This window comes from Pseudophryne corroboree, chromosome 2 (assembly GCF_028390025.1).
Source record: "Pseudophryne corroboree isolate aPseCor3 chromosome 2, aPseCor3.hap2, whole genome shotgun sequence".
Lineage (NCBI taxonomy): Eukaryota > Metazoa > Chordata > Amphibia > Anura > Myobatrachidae > Pseudophryne > Pseudophryne corroboree.
The window spans coordinates 464147479-464166557 of record NC_086445.1 but is presented as its reverse complement, the minus strand read 5'-3'; the positions used below and the strand labels follow the sequence as shown (position 1 = coordinate 464166557).

General features: G+C 44.1%; 1 protein-coding gene across 3 annotated transcripts in view; it reads right to left on the bottom strand.

Moving 5' to 3' along the window:
* The window catches only part of PSPH (phosphoserine phosphatase), a 33253-nt gene that overhangs the window by 13020 nt on the left and 1154 nt on the right, over window positions 1-19079 (bottom strand). The window contains exons 1-3 of one of the 3 annotated variants that reach the window (XM_063953781.1): window positions 13014-13063; window positions 12047-12086; window positions 10021-10176 (exon numbers count right to left, since the gene is read on the bottom strand). In XM_063953781.1, the coding sequence (XP_063809851.1) occupies window positions 10021-10176; window positions 12047-12063 (173 nt within the window). In that variant the 5' untranslated portion in view covers window positions 12064-12086; window positions 13014-13063. Of the gene's footprint in view, window positions 1-10020; window positions 10177-12046; window positions 12087-13013; window positions 13064-19079 lie in introns of those variants that run through there. The other 2 variants (XM_063953780.1, XM_063953782.1) reach the window with 2 other exon arrangements.

Sequence of the window (19079 nt, the reverse complement as noted above, 5' to 3'; positions counted from 1 at the left end):
TTTAGGATCTTTGGCTCAGTAATTTTCTAACAAGTTCAGAACATAGGCATTCTTGTGTATTTGGAAAATAAATAAAATCCCACACTGATTTTAATGTGAAAGCTACAGTACCTCCTAAGTCCCATCTCCCACTGGGAACAACCTAATACAGAACCCAATCCATGGACAACAGATGGAGAATCATTGCAACTGATAGGGATGGGACAGGAGATTGTTTTTATTTTTATGGTAAATAAGACTTAGTTTGGTTTAGCTCAGTTTGATTTTCAATAATAATAATAATAATAATAATAATTCACAAAACATATAAAAATATTACATTGTACACTAAACTTCCAAATAAAAGAAGGTAGACCCACACCCCCTTCATTTTGACCTCTCCTCTCATTCGTGGACCCCATGGGTGGCAAAATAGGATTTTAATACCTACCGGTAAATCATTTTCTCTTAGTCCGTAGAGGATGCTGGGGTCACATTAGAACCATGGGGTACAGACGGGATCCGCAGGAGACATGGGCACTTTAAGACTTTGAAAGGGTGTGAACTGGCTCCTCCCTCTATGCCCCTCCTCCAGACACCAGTTATAGGAACTGTGCCCAGGGAGACGGACATTTTGAGATAAAGGATTTAATGTTAAACTAAGGTGAGATTCATACCAGCTCACACCTCAAGCATGCCGCACAACGTGGCAATAAACAGAATACGAGCCAACGGCATGAACAATTTCAGCAACAGGCTGACTATAAACATAACACAACATGTGTGTAACCACAACTAATAAACTGCAGATACAGTACGTACGGGCGCCCAGCATCCTCTACGGACTAAGAGAAAAGGATTTACCGGTAGGTATTAAAATCCTATTTTCTCTTAGTCCGTAGAGGATGCTGGGATCACATTAGAACCATGGGGTTATACCAAAGCTCTAGAACGGGCGGGAGAGTGCAGATGACTCTGCAGCACCGACTGACCAAACTTGAGGTCATCATCGGCCAAGGTATCAAACTTGTAAAACTTAGCAAAAGTGTTTGACCCCGACCAAGTAGCTGCTCGGCAAAGCTGTAACGTCGAGACCCCCCGGGCAGCCGCCCAGGATGAGCCCACCTTTTTAGTAGAATGGGCCTTCACCGATTTCGGTAACGGCAATCCTGCCATGGAATGAGCACGCTGAATCGTACTACAGATCCAGCGCGCAATGGTCTGCTTGGAAGCAGGACACCCAATCTTGTTGGGAGCACATAGGACAAACAAAGCCTCTGTTTTCCTAATCTGAGTCGACATAAATCTTAAAAGCTCTCACCACATCCAGGTACACAATCGGTTGGTTCATGTGAAAAGAGGAAACCACCTTCGGTAGAAATTGCTGACGTGTCCTCAATTCAGCTCTATCTTCATGGAAGATCAAATAAGGACTCTTGTGAGACAAGGCCGCTAATTCAGACACCCGCTTTGCACATGCCAAGGCCAATAGGATGACCACTTTCCAAGTGAGGAACTTCAACTCCACCTCCTGTAAAGGTTCAAACCAATGTGATTGAAGGAATTGCAACACCACATTCAGATCCCATGGTGCCACTGGAGGCACAAATGGAGGTTGGATGTGCAACACACCTTTCACGAATGTCTGAACTTCTGGAAGGGAGGCCAATGGTTTCTGAAAGAAAATCGATAAGGCTGAAATCTGTACCTTAACTGAGCCCAACTTTAGGCCCGCATCCACACCTGTTTGAAGAGAATGGAGAAAACGTCCTAGTTGAAATTCCTCCGTAGGAGCCTTCTTGGATTCACACCAAGAAATATATTTTCTCCAAATACGGTGGTAATGTTTAGACGTTACTCCCTTCCTGGCCTGAATAAGTGTGGGAATGACTTCACTGGGAATACCCTTTCGGGCTAGAATTTGGCGTTCAACTGCCATGCAAACGTAGCCGCAGTAAGTCTTGATACACGAACGGCGCCTGCTGCAACAGGTCCTCGCGTAGAGGAAGGGGCCAGGGATCTCCTATGAGTAATTTCTGAAGATCTGGATACTAAGCCCTCCTTGGCCAGTCTGGGACAATGAGGATTGCTTGAACCTTTGTTCTTCTTATGATCTTTAGAATCTTTGGAATGAGAGGAAGTGGAGGGGATATGTACACCGACTGAAACACCCATGGTGACACCAGTGAATCCACTGCTATTGCTTGAGGGTCCCTCGACCTGGAACAATATCTCTAAAGCTTCTTGTTGAGACGAGATGCCATCATGTCTATTTGAGGAATTCCCCACTGACTTGTCACCTCCGTGAAGACCTCTTGACTGAGGGCCCACTCTCCCGGATGGAGATCGTGTCTGCTGGGGAAATCTGCTTCCCAGTTGTCCACTCCTGGAAAGAATATTGCTGACAGAGCGCTTGTATGCTTTTCCGCCCAGCGGATAACCTTTGTGGCTTCTGCCATTGCCGCTCTGCTTTTTGTCCCGCCGTGGCGGTTTATGTACGCTACTGCTGTTACATTGTCCGACTGGATCAGTACGGGCAGATTGCGAAGAAGATGTTTCGCTTGTAGAAGGCCGTTGTAAATGGCCCTTAACTCCAGAACATTTATGTGGAGACAAGTTTCTTGGCTTGACCATCTGCCTTGGAAGCTTTCCCCATGTGTGACTGCACCCCAGCCTCGGAGACTTGCATCCGTAGTTACCAGGATCCAGTCCTGGATTCCGAACCTGCGCCCCTCTAGGAGGTGAGAGCTGTGTAGCCACCTCAGGAGTGAGATTCTGGTCTTGGGAGCCAGGATTATCCTTTGGTGCATGTGCAGGTGGGATCCGGACCACTTGTCCAACAGATCCCACTGAAAAACTCTGGCATGGAATCTGCCAAACTGAATGGCCTCGTAGGCCGCAACCATCTTCCCCAGTAAACGAGTGCACTGATGGATTGACACTCTTGCTGGTTTCAGAATTTGTTTGACCAGACTCTGAAGTTCCAGAGCCTTTTGCACTGGAAGAAAAACCCTCTGTAGGTCTGTGTCCAGTATCATTCCCAAAAACGACAACCACGTCGTCGGAATCAACTGCGATTTTGGCAAGTTTAGGAGCCAACCATGTTGTTGAAGAACTGCCAGGGATAGTGCAATGTTTGCACCAACTGGTCTCTGGATCTCGCCTTTATCAGGAGATCGTCCAAGTACGGGATAACCGTGACTCCTCGCTTGCGAAGGAGAACCATAATTTCCGCCATCACTTTGGTGAAAATCCTCGGAGCCGTGGACAGACCGAACGGCAATGTCTGAAATTGGTAATGACAATCTTGAATCACAAACCTCAGGTAAGCCTGATGCGGAGGATAAATGGAAACATGTAGGTAGGCATCCTTTATGTTCACTGATACCATAAAATCCCCTTCCTCCAGACTGGAGATCACTGCTCGGAGAGAATTTGAATCTTCTTAGGTAGACATTGAGGGATTTCAGGTTTAGGATTGGTCTGACCGAGCCGTCCGGCTTCGGGACCACAAACAGGCTTGAATAGAAGCCTTCTACCTGTTGTGACGGGGGAACAATGACAATGACCTGATTTTGACACAACTTTTGGATTGCGTCGTATATCACTTCTCTGTCTGGAAGAGAAGCTGGTAAGGCCGATTTGAAAAATCGTCGTCTTGAAACTCCAGTTTGTACCCTTGGGATACTATCTGTAAGACCCAAGGATCCAGGTCCGAATGAAACCAGAACTGATTGAAGAGTTTGAGATGTGCCCCCACCGGTGCGGACTCCCGCATAGGAGCCCCAATGTCATGCGGTGGAAGTGGCAGAAGCCTGAGAGGACTTCTGCTCCTGGGAGCCCGACAAGGCTGGTGATCGTTTACCTCTTCCCCTTCCTCTAGTAGCAAGGAAGGAAGAACCTCGGCCCTTTCTGTATTTATTGGGCCGAAAGGAGTGCATCTGATAGTGGTGCGTTTTCTTTTGCTGTGGAGGAACATGAGGCAAAAAGGATGACTTACCCGCGGTAGCCGTAGATACCAAATCATTGAGGCCGTCACAAAACAAGGCCTTACCTTTATATGGTAGAGATTCCATACTTTTCTTGGAATCAGCATCAGCATTCCATTGGTGAATCCACAATGCTCGCCTAGCTGAGACTGCCATGGCATTGGCCTTTGATCCCAAAAGGCCAATATCTCTCGCAGCTTAATTTAGGTATGCTGCAGCGTCCTTGATATAACCCAGCGTCAAGAGGGTGCTATCTCTATCTAGGGTATCTACATCAGAAGACAAGTTGTCTGCCCACTTTTCGATAGCACTACTCACCCACGCAGATGCAATGACAGGCCTGAGTAGCGTACCTGTGGACTTTAACGTAGTTTCTTGTTTACAGGATCCTTAAGGGCTGCCGACGGGAGAGCCACCTTTTTAGACAAATGTGACAGGGCCTTGTCTACAGTGGGGGGTGACTCCCACTTTTCCCTATCCGTAGAGGGAAACGGATAAGCTACTGTAATCCTTTTGGGAATCTGAAACTTTCTGTCAGGACTTTCCCAGACTTTTTCAAATAGAGCGTTCAATTCATGAGAGGGAGGAAACGTTATCTCAGGTTTCTTTTCCTTATACATACAGACCCTTTTATCAGGAACAGCAGGGTCCTCAGTGATATGTAAAACATCTTTGACCGCCACAATCATATACTGAATTGCCAATTTTGGATCTAATCTGGAATCATAATAGTCGACACTGGAATCAGTGTCCGTGTCGGTATCAGTGTCTGCCAACTGGGAAAAAGTACGTTTTTGTGACCCCGAGGGGTCCTGGACTTGTAATAACACATCCTCCACAGATTTCTTCCATGCCTGGGTCTGGGACTCAGACTTATCCAATATTTTACTAATAAGAGCCACATTAGCATTCAAAGCATTCAAAACATTTACCCAATCAGGAGTCGGCGGTGCCGACAGGGTCACCCCCACAGCTGTTTGTGTCCCTAGTACAGCCTCCTCCTGGGGAGAGTACTCAACCTCCGACATGTCGACACACGTGTACCAACCACCCACAGTCACACCGGGTGTATAGGGAACAGACCCACAGTACAGTCTGTCAGAGAGACACAGAGGGGATTTGACAGCTCACAACCCAGCGCCAAATTAACCGTTCTGAAAACACTAATAATGCCCCAGACCTGTAGCGCTTTTAATATCAACAATATTGCACCAAATTATACTGCGTCCCCCTTCCCGTTTTGCACCCTGATACTTGTCAGCAGTGTGAGGAAGGACCAGCGTCTCTGCTCCTAGAGAGGAAATGGCGCCGAGCTGAGAGTGACCTGTGAGAAAGAAGCTCTGCCCCCTAAAAGGCGCGCTTCTGTCCCGCTTATTTTACTCAATATTTATACTGGCGAGGGTTAGGACAGTGCCTAGACACTAAGGTGTGGTCCCCCCCGCGCGCCCTGCACCCTGCAGTGCTGTCTGTGTGGGAGCATGGCGCGCAGCGTTCCGTCTGCTGCGCTGTACCTCAGAATGCCGTCACTGAAGAAATCTTCTTTCTTCTGCTACTCACCTGTCTTCTGACTTCTGCCTCTGTGAGGGGGTGACGGCAGGCTGTGGGAGTGAGCATCTAGGTGTACCCACCGATCATCACCCTCAGGTGTCCAGTCAGCCAGAAGCAGAGCCATTAAACTCACAAGAAGTTGGTCATACTTCTCTCCCCTAAGTCCCACAAAGCAGGGAGACTGTTGCCAGCAGCCTCCCTGAACATAAAAAACCTAACATAAGTCTTTTTCAGAGAAACTCAGTAGAGCTCTCCTGTAGTGCGTCCAGTCTCACTGGGCACAATCCTAAAACTGGAGTCTGGAGGAGGGGCATAGAGGGAGGAGCCAGTTCACACCCTTTCAAAGTCTTAAAGTGCCCATGTCTCCTGCGGATCCCGTCTATACCCCATGGTTCTAAAGTGACCCCAGCATCCTCTAGGATGTATGAGAAATTACGTTTTACTTGTTACCATATTTAAACTCAAACTTTGGTCTTTCTTGGGTCTATGTAGCCCCCTTTTCTATGTATTTTTTGTATTTTGGTTGACCTCTAAAATAAAGAATTATACAATAAAAAAAAAAAAAAAGAACACTCTCCCATGTATTTACTCAATGATATTAAAAAGCAAATCTCCACCGTACGAATTCCCCTTTGACTGTGGGAAAAGAATGCAAACATTCACATGGCAGCCATTGTGCCCCTCACATGATTCATAAACTCTGGCCTGAAGCTCCAGAATGTCTGGCAGGCTGCCCTATCTGTGGTACACAGAGTATTACCCACAGAGAATAGGGAGCAAAGTGTCAGCTTCCAAGGAACCATAACAATGATATGCGAGACATCTGCTATAGAAAACTACTGACAGCAGTCTAATAACTATGGGGAAGATGCACTAAGGGCTGTATTCAATTCAAGTTAGATTTCCCGACTTGTCAGATAAACGCGAGTTTGAGGTCGAATACAGATTCCACCTATTCAATCAAACTCCGTTTATCCGACAAGTCAGAAAATCCGACTTGTCGGAAAGTGTGTGGATTTGCCGCGGATCCACGTGTTTTGTCGGATTCACAGCTAAATTCAACAGATTTTAGCCCTGTTTCCGACAATGTCAATCCGACTTATAAAAGTTGGACTGGCATTTTTGGGAACGGCCGCCGCTAATTGAATACTGAAATGTCGGATCCTTTTCATCAGAAAGGATCCAACATCAATTGAATACACCCCTACGCCTTAAGGCCCGTACACACTGGTCAATATATCGTCCGTTCTCTTGAACGGCCGATATATCGCGGGAGCGTCGGCCAGTGTGTACGGGCGATACGTCTGTGAACTCCGTCGTTCACAGACGTATCGCGTCGGCTGCGCAGCACAGCCGACGGCCAATATATCTAACGATATATTGGCGCGTCGCTGTGTGTGTACGGGGCGGTAGTCCGAGCGCCCATACACATGCTGCGGCGGGCGGCGGTGATTGACAGGTGAACTGGGCGGGCGCCCGCCCGCCCAGTTCATGACGTCAGTCCCCCGACGGATCGGGCAGTCTGTATGCACAGCACACTGCCCGATCCGTACATAGATATATCTGCAGATCAATTGATCTGCAGATATATCTACTGGTGTGTACCCACCTTAAGAGAGTGATAAAGTGGAGAGAGATAAATTACCAGCCAATCAGCCACGAACTGCTGTGTTACAGATTTTGTTTGAAAAATGACAGGAGCTGACTGGTTTCTACTTTATCTCTCTATTTTATGACTTCACAAGGCTTAGTACATCTAGAATTAGGGTGTTATCAAGAACAAAATAGCAAATCCTATCATGTGCACAGAGGTCCTATAAACTGGCAAACTGGCTTCAATGTCTCACAGTATCAGAGATGAGACACTGATGTCATTCCTTAAGCATTCATAGAGCACTTGTTGAATATAAGGGGGCAGATGTATTAAGCCTAGAGAAGTGATAAGTGAAAGCGGATAACGCATCAGCCAATCGGCTCCTAACTGTAATTTTTCAAACCCGGAATGATTGGCTGGTGCATTATTGCCTTTCACTTATCACTGCTTTATCACTTCTCCAGGCTTAATACATCTGCATTGACATACACATTTTTGTAGATCAGTGGTAGACAACCTCTGGTATTAGTGCCACAAGGTGGCACTCGAGGATATTTTGAATAGCACTCATTGGATCAGTCCCTCTTCTAAGTGTGCTACTATCTTCCCCTTCACCTCCTTTCCTCTATAAATTATAGCCTTTTGGCGCACTGTACCCTCTCCAAAGCAGGGAACCAAAGCACGTCTTGCATACTGAACTAAGCCAGAGCCATTGGTGATTGAGCCACAGTCAGTCCTGCTCACAGTGGAATAACAGTACAAAATTCTGAAACGTCTTCAGATTACAAATGATTAGCCTAACCTGAGCAGACTGGCTTCAATAAAGCAAGGAGAGTTAAACCACTAACATTTTTGCTACCTATTCATTTTGTAAATATCTGTATCATACTGACCAGGAGGGGATAGCCAGGTAGGCACAGTGGAGGATGGGCGTGGTGAGGTGTACGGAGGGTGTGACAGGTGGGTGGCGTGACAGCACAATCAAATTATCATAGCCTCGTCCCCACTATACAATGTCAAGATTCGGCACTGTAAAGCTGGGAATGTGGCTACGATGACACATCCCAGCATGACTCATTGGTCGCCCGGAAAGCCAACTTTGTTTGGGAAATGGGCTGCGTTGGGCAAACACGATGCAGGATCAGGAGACATGAATGCTCTTTTGGTCAGCCGGGAGCCTCCGGTCTATTTCAGTAGAGTAGGCAACTGCTCTCACCCAAATGTTACTTACCCCTGCTGTACATTATAAGCATATCTGGATTTGTTTATTCACATTTACTTATAGCTCTTGCGCTTTACAACTGGATTCACAGGGTTAAAGAATTATAATATAGATTATTTTTTATTTAGTTTTTTACATAATTGGGTTAATTATGCCACGGTTTGGAATCAAAAAATATAAATGTATTTTTTGGAGGCGTATATTTTATTTTAATGTGCGCCTCCAATGGCAGTTGATAGTGCCAGTGAGTTATTACTGGGGAAATTGTGTAGCTGCTACGTAACACATATTCTCTAGTTATAGCTCACTGACGCTACCTGCTGCAATTTATTTTAATGTTTCTAGTTGCTATGCACGCTCTGCCGTCCAGCCCTGCCTTTATGTTTGCCACCTACTAAATATTGTGCCATAATTAAGCCATCATCTTACTGGGAGGATGAGGTAAACATTTTAAAAAGTACAATATGAAATACACACATTTGATAATATTAGTATCAAAATACTAATGCTACAAGTGTAGAATCTTCTTTCCGCAATGGATGGGCTTGCCAAAAATCTTTTGGGCAGTGACCCTTGTACACCCAGGGTTGAGACTTGTAGAACTCACCAGCGGGTCTTCTTGCCTATAATAGCAACCTTTCCCATAAGGCGGAACGTGCCTAACAGTATTGGGATGCCATCTGGACTTACGCTGCTGGTGGTAATACAAACTCAACCCCTAGTGACCTGAATCAATGCCGGTAATTAAACAACACAGAAGAAGACAAAAGATAAAGATGAAAAATACTAAAGAGGCAAAGGCTGATAATGTGAAGGCACAGGGATATAAGAAATTGAGAATGAGAATGAGAAGGACTATACAGTTAGAGACATAATACAAATAATTACGTAGGAGAACAAGCACACATATGGAGAAATGACACCTGAAAAAGTGAATGGAGATAAATACTAAAGATTCAGACCATAAGCTACCAAACTGGAAGCTATGGTTATCCGGAGCTGGACACAGAATACTGCAAGAAATTAACAATGGAGAGAACAGAAGGAATTTTCCCACAAACTAGGAATAACACAGAAAGACAAAAGCTCCCTCTGCGACCCAGAACTGTGACCTGCAGAAAGTGAGAGGCAGAAACAGGAAGCATAAAGGAAGCATGATCCAATAAGCTAACAGGCACAGCCAAGCCTCCCTAGATTGCAAACTCCGTGCAGTGGGACAGATCCACTGCATGTCCACAAGTCCGCAGTGCAACCCCTTCCACCAGCGTCCGTACCTTGCTAGGGAGCCAGCGGCCGGGAAGCTTAACAAGCGTCCCCGGTTACCAAGGAATCGGTGGCCAGGGTACCCTATATTCAGTGGCGTATCTATAATGGGTGCAGTGTGTGGGGTGCAATCGGGCCCCTGGGTCCAGAGGGGGCCCACACCGCACCCATTTCTTTTATACTTACCACTCTGGTGTCCGTGCGTGGGCCCCCTCCTCTCCCCTCACCGTAGCCGGCAGCGTGGTTAGCGCTGTCTGAGCACTAGAGACCCTGGCACTGTGCCAGGGTCTCTAGTGTTCAGACAGAGCGCTGTTATCGCTGCTGTCGGCTACGGGTTGTGGTCTGAAAGTAATGGCACAATGATATTTATGGTTTTATATCGTAAAATAAGTTGCAGATTGTACCCATGAAGGTATTGTACTTACATCTCTGCCACAGCATCTCCCACACCACAGAACTTGGCCAGCTCATCTATACCCTCCTCTTTTATAACTGTGCTATCCACATCAAAGCACACAGCATCGGCCATACGGAAGATTTCCTTCAGATGTGAGAGGGAAGACATTCTGTGGTGCGTCCTTCTGTCAGGAGAACAAACAGGAAGATGGGTATCCAGAGATACTATAAAATAGTTTGACAAATGTATTGATATAGTTTAACATTAGTTCTGGAAAGGTAAATGGTACGTGTTAGGTTATTGGATATTATGTCCACTAAAGAAAACAAATGTATATATATTTTGAAGACAAGAAAAATGTACCAGTAATACAGATGATTAATATAAAAAGCAGAGGATGAACGCCAGTCATAGATGGTCCGGTGAAGATGGGCAGAGGCGGCAGAGCAGTCTGGATAGGCTGTAAGGTGCAAGGCGCAATGGCACTCAGGGAATCCTACTGTAATTTCTGATGGACTCATTCAGTCCTCCAGTATGTATAAACATATAATATATTACTGCAGCATGGAGACAAGGGGCAGCTACACAGTCACAACCAAGGCAAGCACAATGGCAAAAGGGAAGACAGTGCTAAGAAAGCAGAACGTTCTTTATAAAAAGGTCAGCAGGGATTAGCTTTATGGCCCAGTGTGGCTGGGCAGCACGTTAATGGTAGGAGAAAAACAGAGAAAGGCACAGGTAAACAGTTGGGTTTAAGTCTTCAAGGTACTACTGTGCTGTGTAATGTGTATAAGGGGTACTACTGTGTGGTGTAATGTGTATAAGAGGTACTACTATGTAGTGGGTGTAATCTGTAACTGTGCCTTGTAATGTGTATAAGGGGTAATACTGTGTGGTGTAATTTGAATAACGCACACGGGTCCTACTGTGTGATGTAATGTGTATAAAAGGTACTACTGTGTGGTGTAATGTGTATAAGGGGTACTACTGTGTGGTGTAATGTGTATAAGGGGTACTACTGTGTTGTGTAATGTGTATAAGGGATACTACTGTGTTGTGTAATGTGTATAAGGGATACTACTGTGATGTGTAATGTGTATAAGGGGTACTACTGTGTTGTGTAATGTGTACAAGGGGTACTACTGTGTTGTGTAATGTGTATAACAGGTACTACTGTGTGGTGTAATGTGTATAGGGGGTACTACTGCGTGGTGCAATGTGTATAAGGGGTACTACTATGTGGTGTAATGTGTATAAGAGGTACTGCTGTGTGGTGTAATCGGTATAGGGGGTACTACTGTGCCGTGTGATGTGTATAAGGGGTACTACTGTGCGGTGTAATTTGAATAACGCACACGGGTCCTACTGTGTGATGTAATGTGTATAAGGGGTACTACTGTGTGGTGTAATGTGCATAAGGGGTACTACTGTGTGGTGTAATGTGTATAATGGGTACTACTGTGTGATGTAATGTGTATAAAAGGTACTACTGTGTGGTGTAATGTGTATAAGGGGTACTACTGTGTGGTGTAATGTGTATAAGGGGTACTACTGTGCGGTGTAATTTGAATAACGCACACTGGTCCTACTGTGTGATGTAATGTGTATAAAAGGTACTACTGTGTGGTTTAATGTGTATAAGGGGTACTACTGTGTGATGTAATGTGTATAAAAGGTACTACTGTGTGGTGTAATGTGTATAAGGGGTACTACTGTGTGGTGTAATGTGTATAAGGGGTACCACTGTGTGATGTAATGTGTATAAAAGGTACTACTGTGTGGTATAATGTGTATAAGGGGTACTACTGTGTAGTGTAATGTGTATAAGGGGTACTACTGTGCGGTGTAATGTGAATAACGGACACTACTTTGTGGTGTAATGTAAATTGGTACGATTCTGTGGCTATGCTCCTTCCCCATGAGGTCACTCCCCTTTGTTTCTGGTGCACGTCTGCAGCGTGGGCTATCACTGTCTCAAATATGAGGGGGGGCACCAAAATGTCTAGTTGTAGCACTGGTCCATATAGCTAATTTATAGATTATATTGCTATTACCTGATATGTGTGCACATGGATCAGATGTTACTAGCAGAATCTGTAGAGAAAAACAAAAATGTAATTTAATATATAAACCTTTAGAACTTTTTGAACCTTCATATAATTACAATTTCATCTCTTTTCTGTGTTTCAGTGTTTTGTCTTATAGGTTAGGGATTCTTTGTAAAGTTCTAGTAGTGTGGCTAAATTACCTACATACAGATCATTGCTCACTAAGGAATCAGTTACAGCATGTTGCTGAATTCCAGAACTCATTGACAGTAACACCAACAAGGCCTTCACCTGTAGCTCAGAAAGCAAGTGCAAACAGTAGTTACTGCTGAGTGGGAATGAATTTAATGATACCTCCCAACATGACCCTCTCCAGGAGGGACAGAATGCTCCGCTTCTGGACTTTTCTCTTAATTTATGATTGCTGGCACATGTTTTGAACAGGCTAATGGATAAGAAAGGTGTTTCAGCACAGGTGATGGCAATTATAAGCAGAGCATTCTGTCCCTCCTGGAGAGGGTCATGTTGAGAGAGGTATGATTTAATGTTAGAAAAACTTTAATGGAATAGGGAAAAAAATTGTTCCAGTATTTTCTCTTGAACCCATTGAATAAACCATATACTTTTTTTGATCTTTACACTAACATTACAACAGCCGTTTGCAACTGGTTTTTCTAACAAACCTGAATAACTCCCCTCTGTGTCTGAACATTTTGCCACTTACTAGCAGTAAACTCAGGGCAGTGCTGTGTTCATCCTATTAAATTTAAATTCATTGCTGTACTAGATGTTTGTTTGAAGTACCTACCTATGTATAACCCTGTTTAGTTTTATCCCTAGAGGTTTAGATTATTAGCAGCCATCAATTCCTGTCTGTTCATATCTGTAAACACCTCTAATGTTCTCTGCTGCCCCTATTAGTGAGTTCCATCCTCTCCTAGTGAGACCTATGTGCACATATTATTTATCTCACCCATATCCTGGAACTTCTACGTGTTCCATGTACAGCTCATGCTGCAGCTCTGCAGTTTACAATAGAGAGGAGTATATGTACATACACGTCATGAAGTCCGAGTTGGTCGGAGGTGCAGGTTCCTGGCTGTACATGGATGTTTTGTTTTTTTAAAGCGTCAATCATTTACAAGGTATGGTTTTGCCTTGTACATGATAGCCGCTTTAAAAAACTGAAGAGTTTGGCCAAGAACCGGCACCTCCGGCCAATTTGGACTTCATTACATCCCGGCCCATGGTATGTAGTTACTATATCAACATTCAGGATGTCGAAACTAATGTTGAATAGTTCAGAATATCGGCATATTCTTTCATAATGTTGAAAATGTCAACATTATACATGTCGACAATATAAATATATGAATGGCAGGATAAGGCTGCAGTTAGGGTAAAATAGCACTATTAACATGCATCATTTCAAGATTTTGAACATGTGACATTGTAAATGTTGACATGTGAAATGTCGGTTCTGAAACCCTGTCGATATTCGGAGCGTTTGTGTACCAAACCCACATACACTGGATGTCTACAGAACTTGCAGATGATCTGTGGATGGCACTCTTAAACAAAGTTTTTAGCAGCCGTGCAAACGCTATGCCGCCGCCCTCTGGGAGTGTATTTTAGCTTAGCAGAAGTGCGAACGAAAGGATCGCAGAGCGACTACGAAAAAGAATTGTGTTGTTTCAGAGTAGCTCCAGACCTACTCAGTGCTTGCAATCACTTCAGACTGTTTAGTTCCGGATTTGACGTCACAAACACTCCCTGCATTCGGCCAGCCACGCCTGCGTTTTTCCGGGCACGCCTGCGTTTTTTCGAATACTCCCTGAAAACACCCAGAAATGCCCCCTTCATGTCAATCACTCTGCGGCCAGCACTGCGACTGAAAAGCTTTGCTAGACCTTGTGTGAAACTACATCGGCCATTGTGAAAGTACGTTGAGCGTGCGCATTGCGCCGCAAACGCATGCGCAGAAGTGCTGTTTTTTTGCAGCATCGCTGCGCAGAGAACATTTTCAGCTAGCGATCAACTCGGAATGACCCCCATAATGATATTATATAGGCAAACAGCACAGATTATTATTTTTTTTAATTCACAAATAATAATACACCTTATGTATACTACTAGACTATTGGTAGGGTGCTGAGAGCATATAAAATGATATGATAATGGAATTAGTGATCAGATTATTTTTTATATGTGAACATATATAAACAGACAAAGGCCCAGATTTATCGAACCTTGGAGAGGGATAAATTTCACGGTGATAAAGTACCAACCAATCAGCTCCTGTTATTTTTCAAACACAGCCTGTAACATGGCAGTTAGGAGCTGATTGGCTGGTACTTCATTACCATGCTATTTATCACTCTCCAAGGCTTGATAAATCTGGGCAAATGTAAGTAAAATATAGTTACTGCATGTGCCGGTTGTAGTATAGCTGACCGGCGGTCAGCATAACGCCGCCGGGACCCCGGCGGGGAGGGGCGAGTGCAGCAAGCCCGTTGCGGATTTGCTGTGCTCGCCACGCTGCGGGCTCATTGGCGACCTGCGGTCGCCACGGGTTCTATTCCCACTCTATGGGTGTCGTGGACACCCACAAGTGGAAATAGTCCTTGTTGGTCGGCAAGCCGACCATCGGGATAGTGAGGGTGCGGGATGTTGGTGGAGGTCATGTGACCATCGGTCTCCTGACCACCGGTCACATGAATACCACTCCATCACACAGTTGGTTGACAAAGAAATGGAAACACCAATATAGCAGCACTTGAGAGGGTATTACGGTCAGTATGTTCCATGGCATTGCATGTATCACTATCTGGAATTGCACTGGAGGGATACAGCACCATTCATCTACATACAAGTCACTCAAAGGACACTTGGTTGATAGAGGTAGAAAGCACAATCTCAGACACTGTTCCAAAATATAGCAGACAGAGGGGGGTTATTCAGGTTTGTTAGCAAACCAAAAAGCACACTAATGGGCAAAACATGCACTACAGCTGAGGCAGATGTAACGTGCAGAGAGAGTTAAGGGCCGTACTGACGGGGAGATTTTCCCAGAGGTGTGTGCTGGGCGGTCTAGCACAGACCGCTCAGCACACATCTCTCCCCCCGCTCAAATAGTGCGATGTGTGCAGAGCGAGGACGGCGGGGGGGGTTACACGTGGGGCCGTTCATAGAACAATTTTTTTCCCCCATTCCATTTAAAGTCTTTCTAACATTAAATCATACCAACGGTGAAATGAGCAACCTGCTAGATTGTGCCTGCATGCAGGCCAATCTAGCACCGGCGATAGCGACGCGTGGGACAGCGCATCGCTGTCGCCAACACCCCTATACACAGAGCAATGTTCAACTAATTTCTAAGCGTTCTAGTCAGATTGCTTAGAAATTAGCTGAACATCGCACTGTGTGTACCCCCCTTTAGATTGGGGTGGGTTATATTGTTTCAGTGCAAGGTAAATACTGGCTGCTTTATTTTTGCACTGCAATTTAGATTTCAGTTTGTACACACCCCACCCAAATCTAACTCTCTCTGCACATGTTACATCTGCCCCACCTGCAGTGCACATGGTTTTGCCCATTAGTGTGTTTTTTTTGGTTTGCTAACAACCCTGAACAAGGCCCGGAGTTACAACTCATAAGGGTTGACTGGTTTAAATGTTTTTGTTTTTTAAAAACACTTTTTTTTTTATTATGCTGTGACTACAGGCACGTCAACTGTGACTTCTTCTATTATACTAAAAAAATAGCGTGTTTTTTCCCCAAAATGTTTAATGCCAGGGGTGAGCCCAGTGCTAATGCTTAACTCCGTCCGTCCATACGTGTGTGTGATTCTTATATTCAATTTCGTCTATCTCTAAGTGTACTTTGTATGTTTTAATATGTTTAGTCTATCTTCATATATTCAGATGTAATAGGAATAAATAGCAGTAAAAATTCCAATCTGTTCCAATCTGGTGTCTGTGCCCGCTTTACCACCATTTTCATGCCCAAATGCTTGTTGGTCAAGGCAAATTGCAAGTGGGTGATATGTAAGTGACCACCCTGTGTGAGTTTCAAGTGTCAAATCTTTTGACCAACACTGTTTAACCCTTGCACAGCTACAGCTTCTTATTCAAAATGATGAAATCTGGTGTCTGTGCCCGCTTTACCACCATTTTAATGCCCAAATGCTTGTAGGTCAAGGCAAATTGCAAGTGAGTGATATGTAAGTGACCACCCTGTGTAAGGTTCAAGTATCAAATCTGTAGACCAACGCTGTTTAACCCTTGAACAGCTACAGCTTCTTATTCAAAATGATGAAATCTGGTGTCTGTGCCCGCTTTACCACCATTTTCATGCCCAAATGCTTGTTGGTCAAGGCAAATTGCAAGTGGGTGATATGTAAGTGACCACACTGTGTAAGTTTCAATTGTCAAATCTGTTGACCAACGCTGTTTAACCCTTGCACAGCTACAGCTTCTTATTCAAATTGATGAAATCTGGTGTCTGTGCCCGCTTTACCACCATTTTCATGCCCAAATGCTTGTTGGTCAAGGCAACTTGCAAGTGGGTGATATTTAAGTGACCACCCTGGGTGAGTTTCAAGTATCAAATCTGTTGTCCAACGCTGTTTAACCCTTGCACAACTACAGCTTCTTATTCAAAATGATGAAATCTGGTGTCTATGCCCGCTTTACCACCATTTTCATGCCCAAATGCTTGTTGGTCAAGGCAAATTGCAAGTGGGTGATATGTAAGTGACCACCCTGTGTGAGTTTCAAGTGTCAAATCTGTTGACCAACGCTGTTTAACCCTTGCACGGCTACAGCTTCTTATTCAAAATGATGAAATCTGGTGTCTGTGCCCGCTTTACCACCATTTTCATGCCCTAATGCTTGTTGGTGAAGGGAACTTGCAAGTGGGTGATATGAAAGTGACCACCCTGTGTGAGTTTCAAGTGTCAAATCTTTGACCAACGCTGTTTAACCCTTGCACAGCTACAGCTTCTTATTCAAAATAATGAAATCTGGTGTCTGTGCCCGCTTTACCACCATTTTCATGCCCAAATGCTTGTTGGTCAAGGCAAATTGCAAGTGGGTGATATGTAAGTGACCACCCTGTGTGAGTTTCAAGTATCAAATCTTTTGACCAACGCTGTTTAACCCTTGCACAGCTACAGCTTCTTATTCAAAATGATGAAATCTGGTGTCTGTGCCCGCTTTACCACCATTTTCATGCCCAAATGCTTGTTGGTCAAGGCAAATTGCAAGTGGGTGATATGTAAGTGACCACCCTGTGTGAGTTTCAAGTGTCAAATCTGTTGACCAACGCTGTTTAACCCTTGCACAGCTACAGCTTCTTATTCAAAATGATGAAATCTGGTGTCTGTGCCTGCTTTACCACCATTTTCATGCCTAAATCATTTTTGTTTAATGCAAAATGTCATGTAAATTGGTGTAAGGGACACTATTTGAAGTTTATGCAATGTTAACTTAGTGATCTATCCTTATTTAATTTATTTTAATATAATAATTTCTGAATAAGAAGCTGGAGCCGAATAAGAAGCGAATAAGAAGTGAATAAGAAGCTGGCCGAATAAGAAGCTAACTTCAGCCTCGTGTTCACTGATCAGTTCACTGACTCGATGACTCCTAAAGCCATACGAGTCAGTGCAGTACTTCTAAGCTACCATGTGTGGCACTGCTGTGCACAGGCATATGCATTGTATGGAGCTGATACTGAACTGCTTATAGCCATCATTAATTCACCTAGCATATTAGGTGATCACAAGGTACACTGTCACTCCCAATCAGCCAAAGACACAGTTCTGAGTGCTGCATTCTATCCTGTAGGGTCTGATTACTCTACACAAGCCATAGGGGGATATGTTTGTTTGTCTGATGAACCTTCAAACTTTAAATAATTAAAATATGATGGTACATATACTTAGGTAGTTCTATAGAAGTGGAGATGTTGCCCATAGCAACCAATCAGTGTGTGTGTGTGTGTGTGTGTGTGTGTGTGTGTGTGTGTGTGTGTGTGTGTGAATACTGAATACTCATGAGTCAGTTTACCTCAGCTGCCACAGGGGTCACTGCTGTGCTCATGGAGTCAGTGGACTCTGTGGAGCTGAGTGAACTGCATTGTCCTGACGACTCATGAGTCACTCTCCTTGCAAGTAGTTCAGTAGTTCAGTGATTCATTACAGTTCACTGATCAGTTCACTGACTCAATGACTCATACAGCCATAACAAGTCAGTACAGTACCTCTAAGCTACCATGTGTGACACTGCTGTGCACAGGCATATGCATTGTATGGAGCTGATCCTGAACTGCATATAGCCATGATTCATTCCCCCAGTATATTAGGTGACAAGCTACACTCCCAATCAGCTAAAGACACAGTGCTGAGTGCTGCATACTATCCTGTAGGGTAGGATTACCCCACAGAAGACACAGGAGGATATGTACTATGAACCTTCAAGTGACATAAAGTAGAGCAGTTGCCCCTAGCAACCAATCAGCTTCTGTCACTTTATATACTGTTGAAGATAAATGACAGAAGCTGATTGGTTACTTTACAACAGCTCCACTTTATCTCTCTCTAAGGTCTGTTACATTGGGGCAAAGGGACTTTTTTTCTTTTAATTATTGTATTTTAAAAGCAGAAAAAAAGTGACTTATGACATTACTCTGAATTTGGGTCTTTCACTTGCATATTATGAAGTAAAAAGGAGTACCAACAATGGGATTAATATTGCAGAGATACATATGTCACTATAAGGTTGCTATATAAGTTATTGCTTTTCTTAAAAATAAAAAAAATCTGACATTTTAAACATATCTGATCATTTGAAAAAGATTATAACTCCTACAATGAGCTAGTATTAGAAATACCTACTCTATGTGTAATAGTCTAGACTAGTTCTAAACCTAATCACTCCTTTCAGTCTGAGTCAGCGAGTGAAATGATGAACTAAATGAACTACATGAACTAATCTTCTGAACTAACCTTTTGAGTGAACTAGTTCATAATGAACTA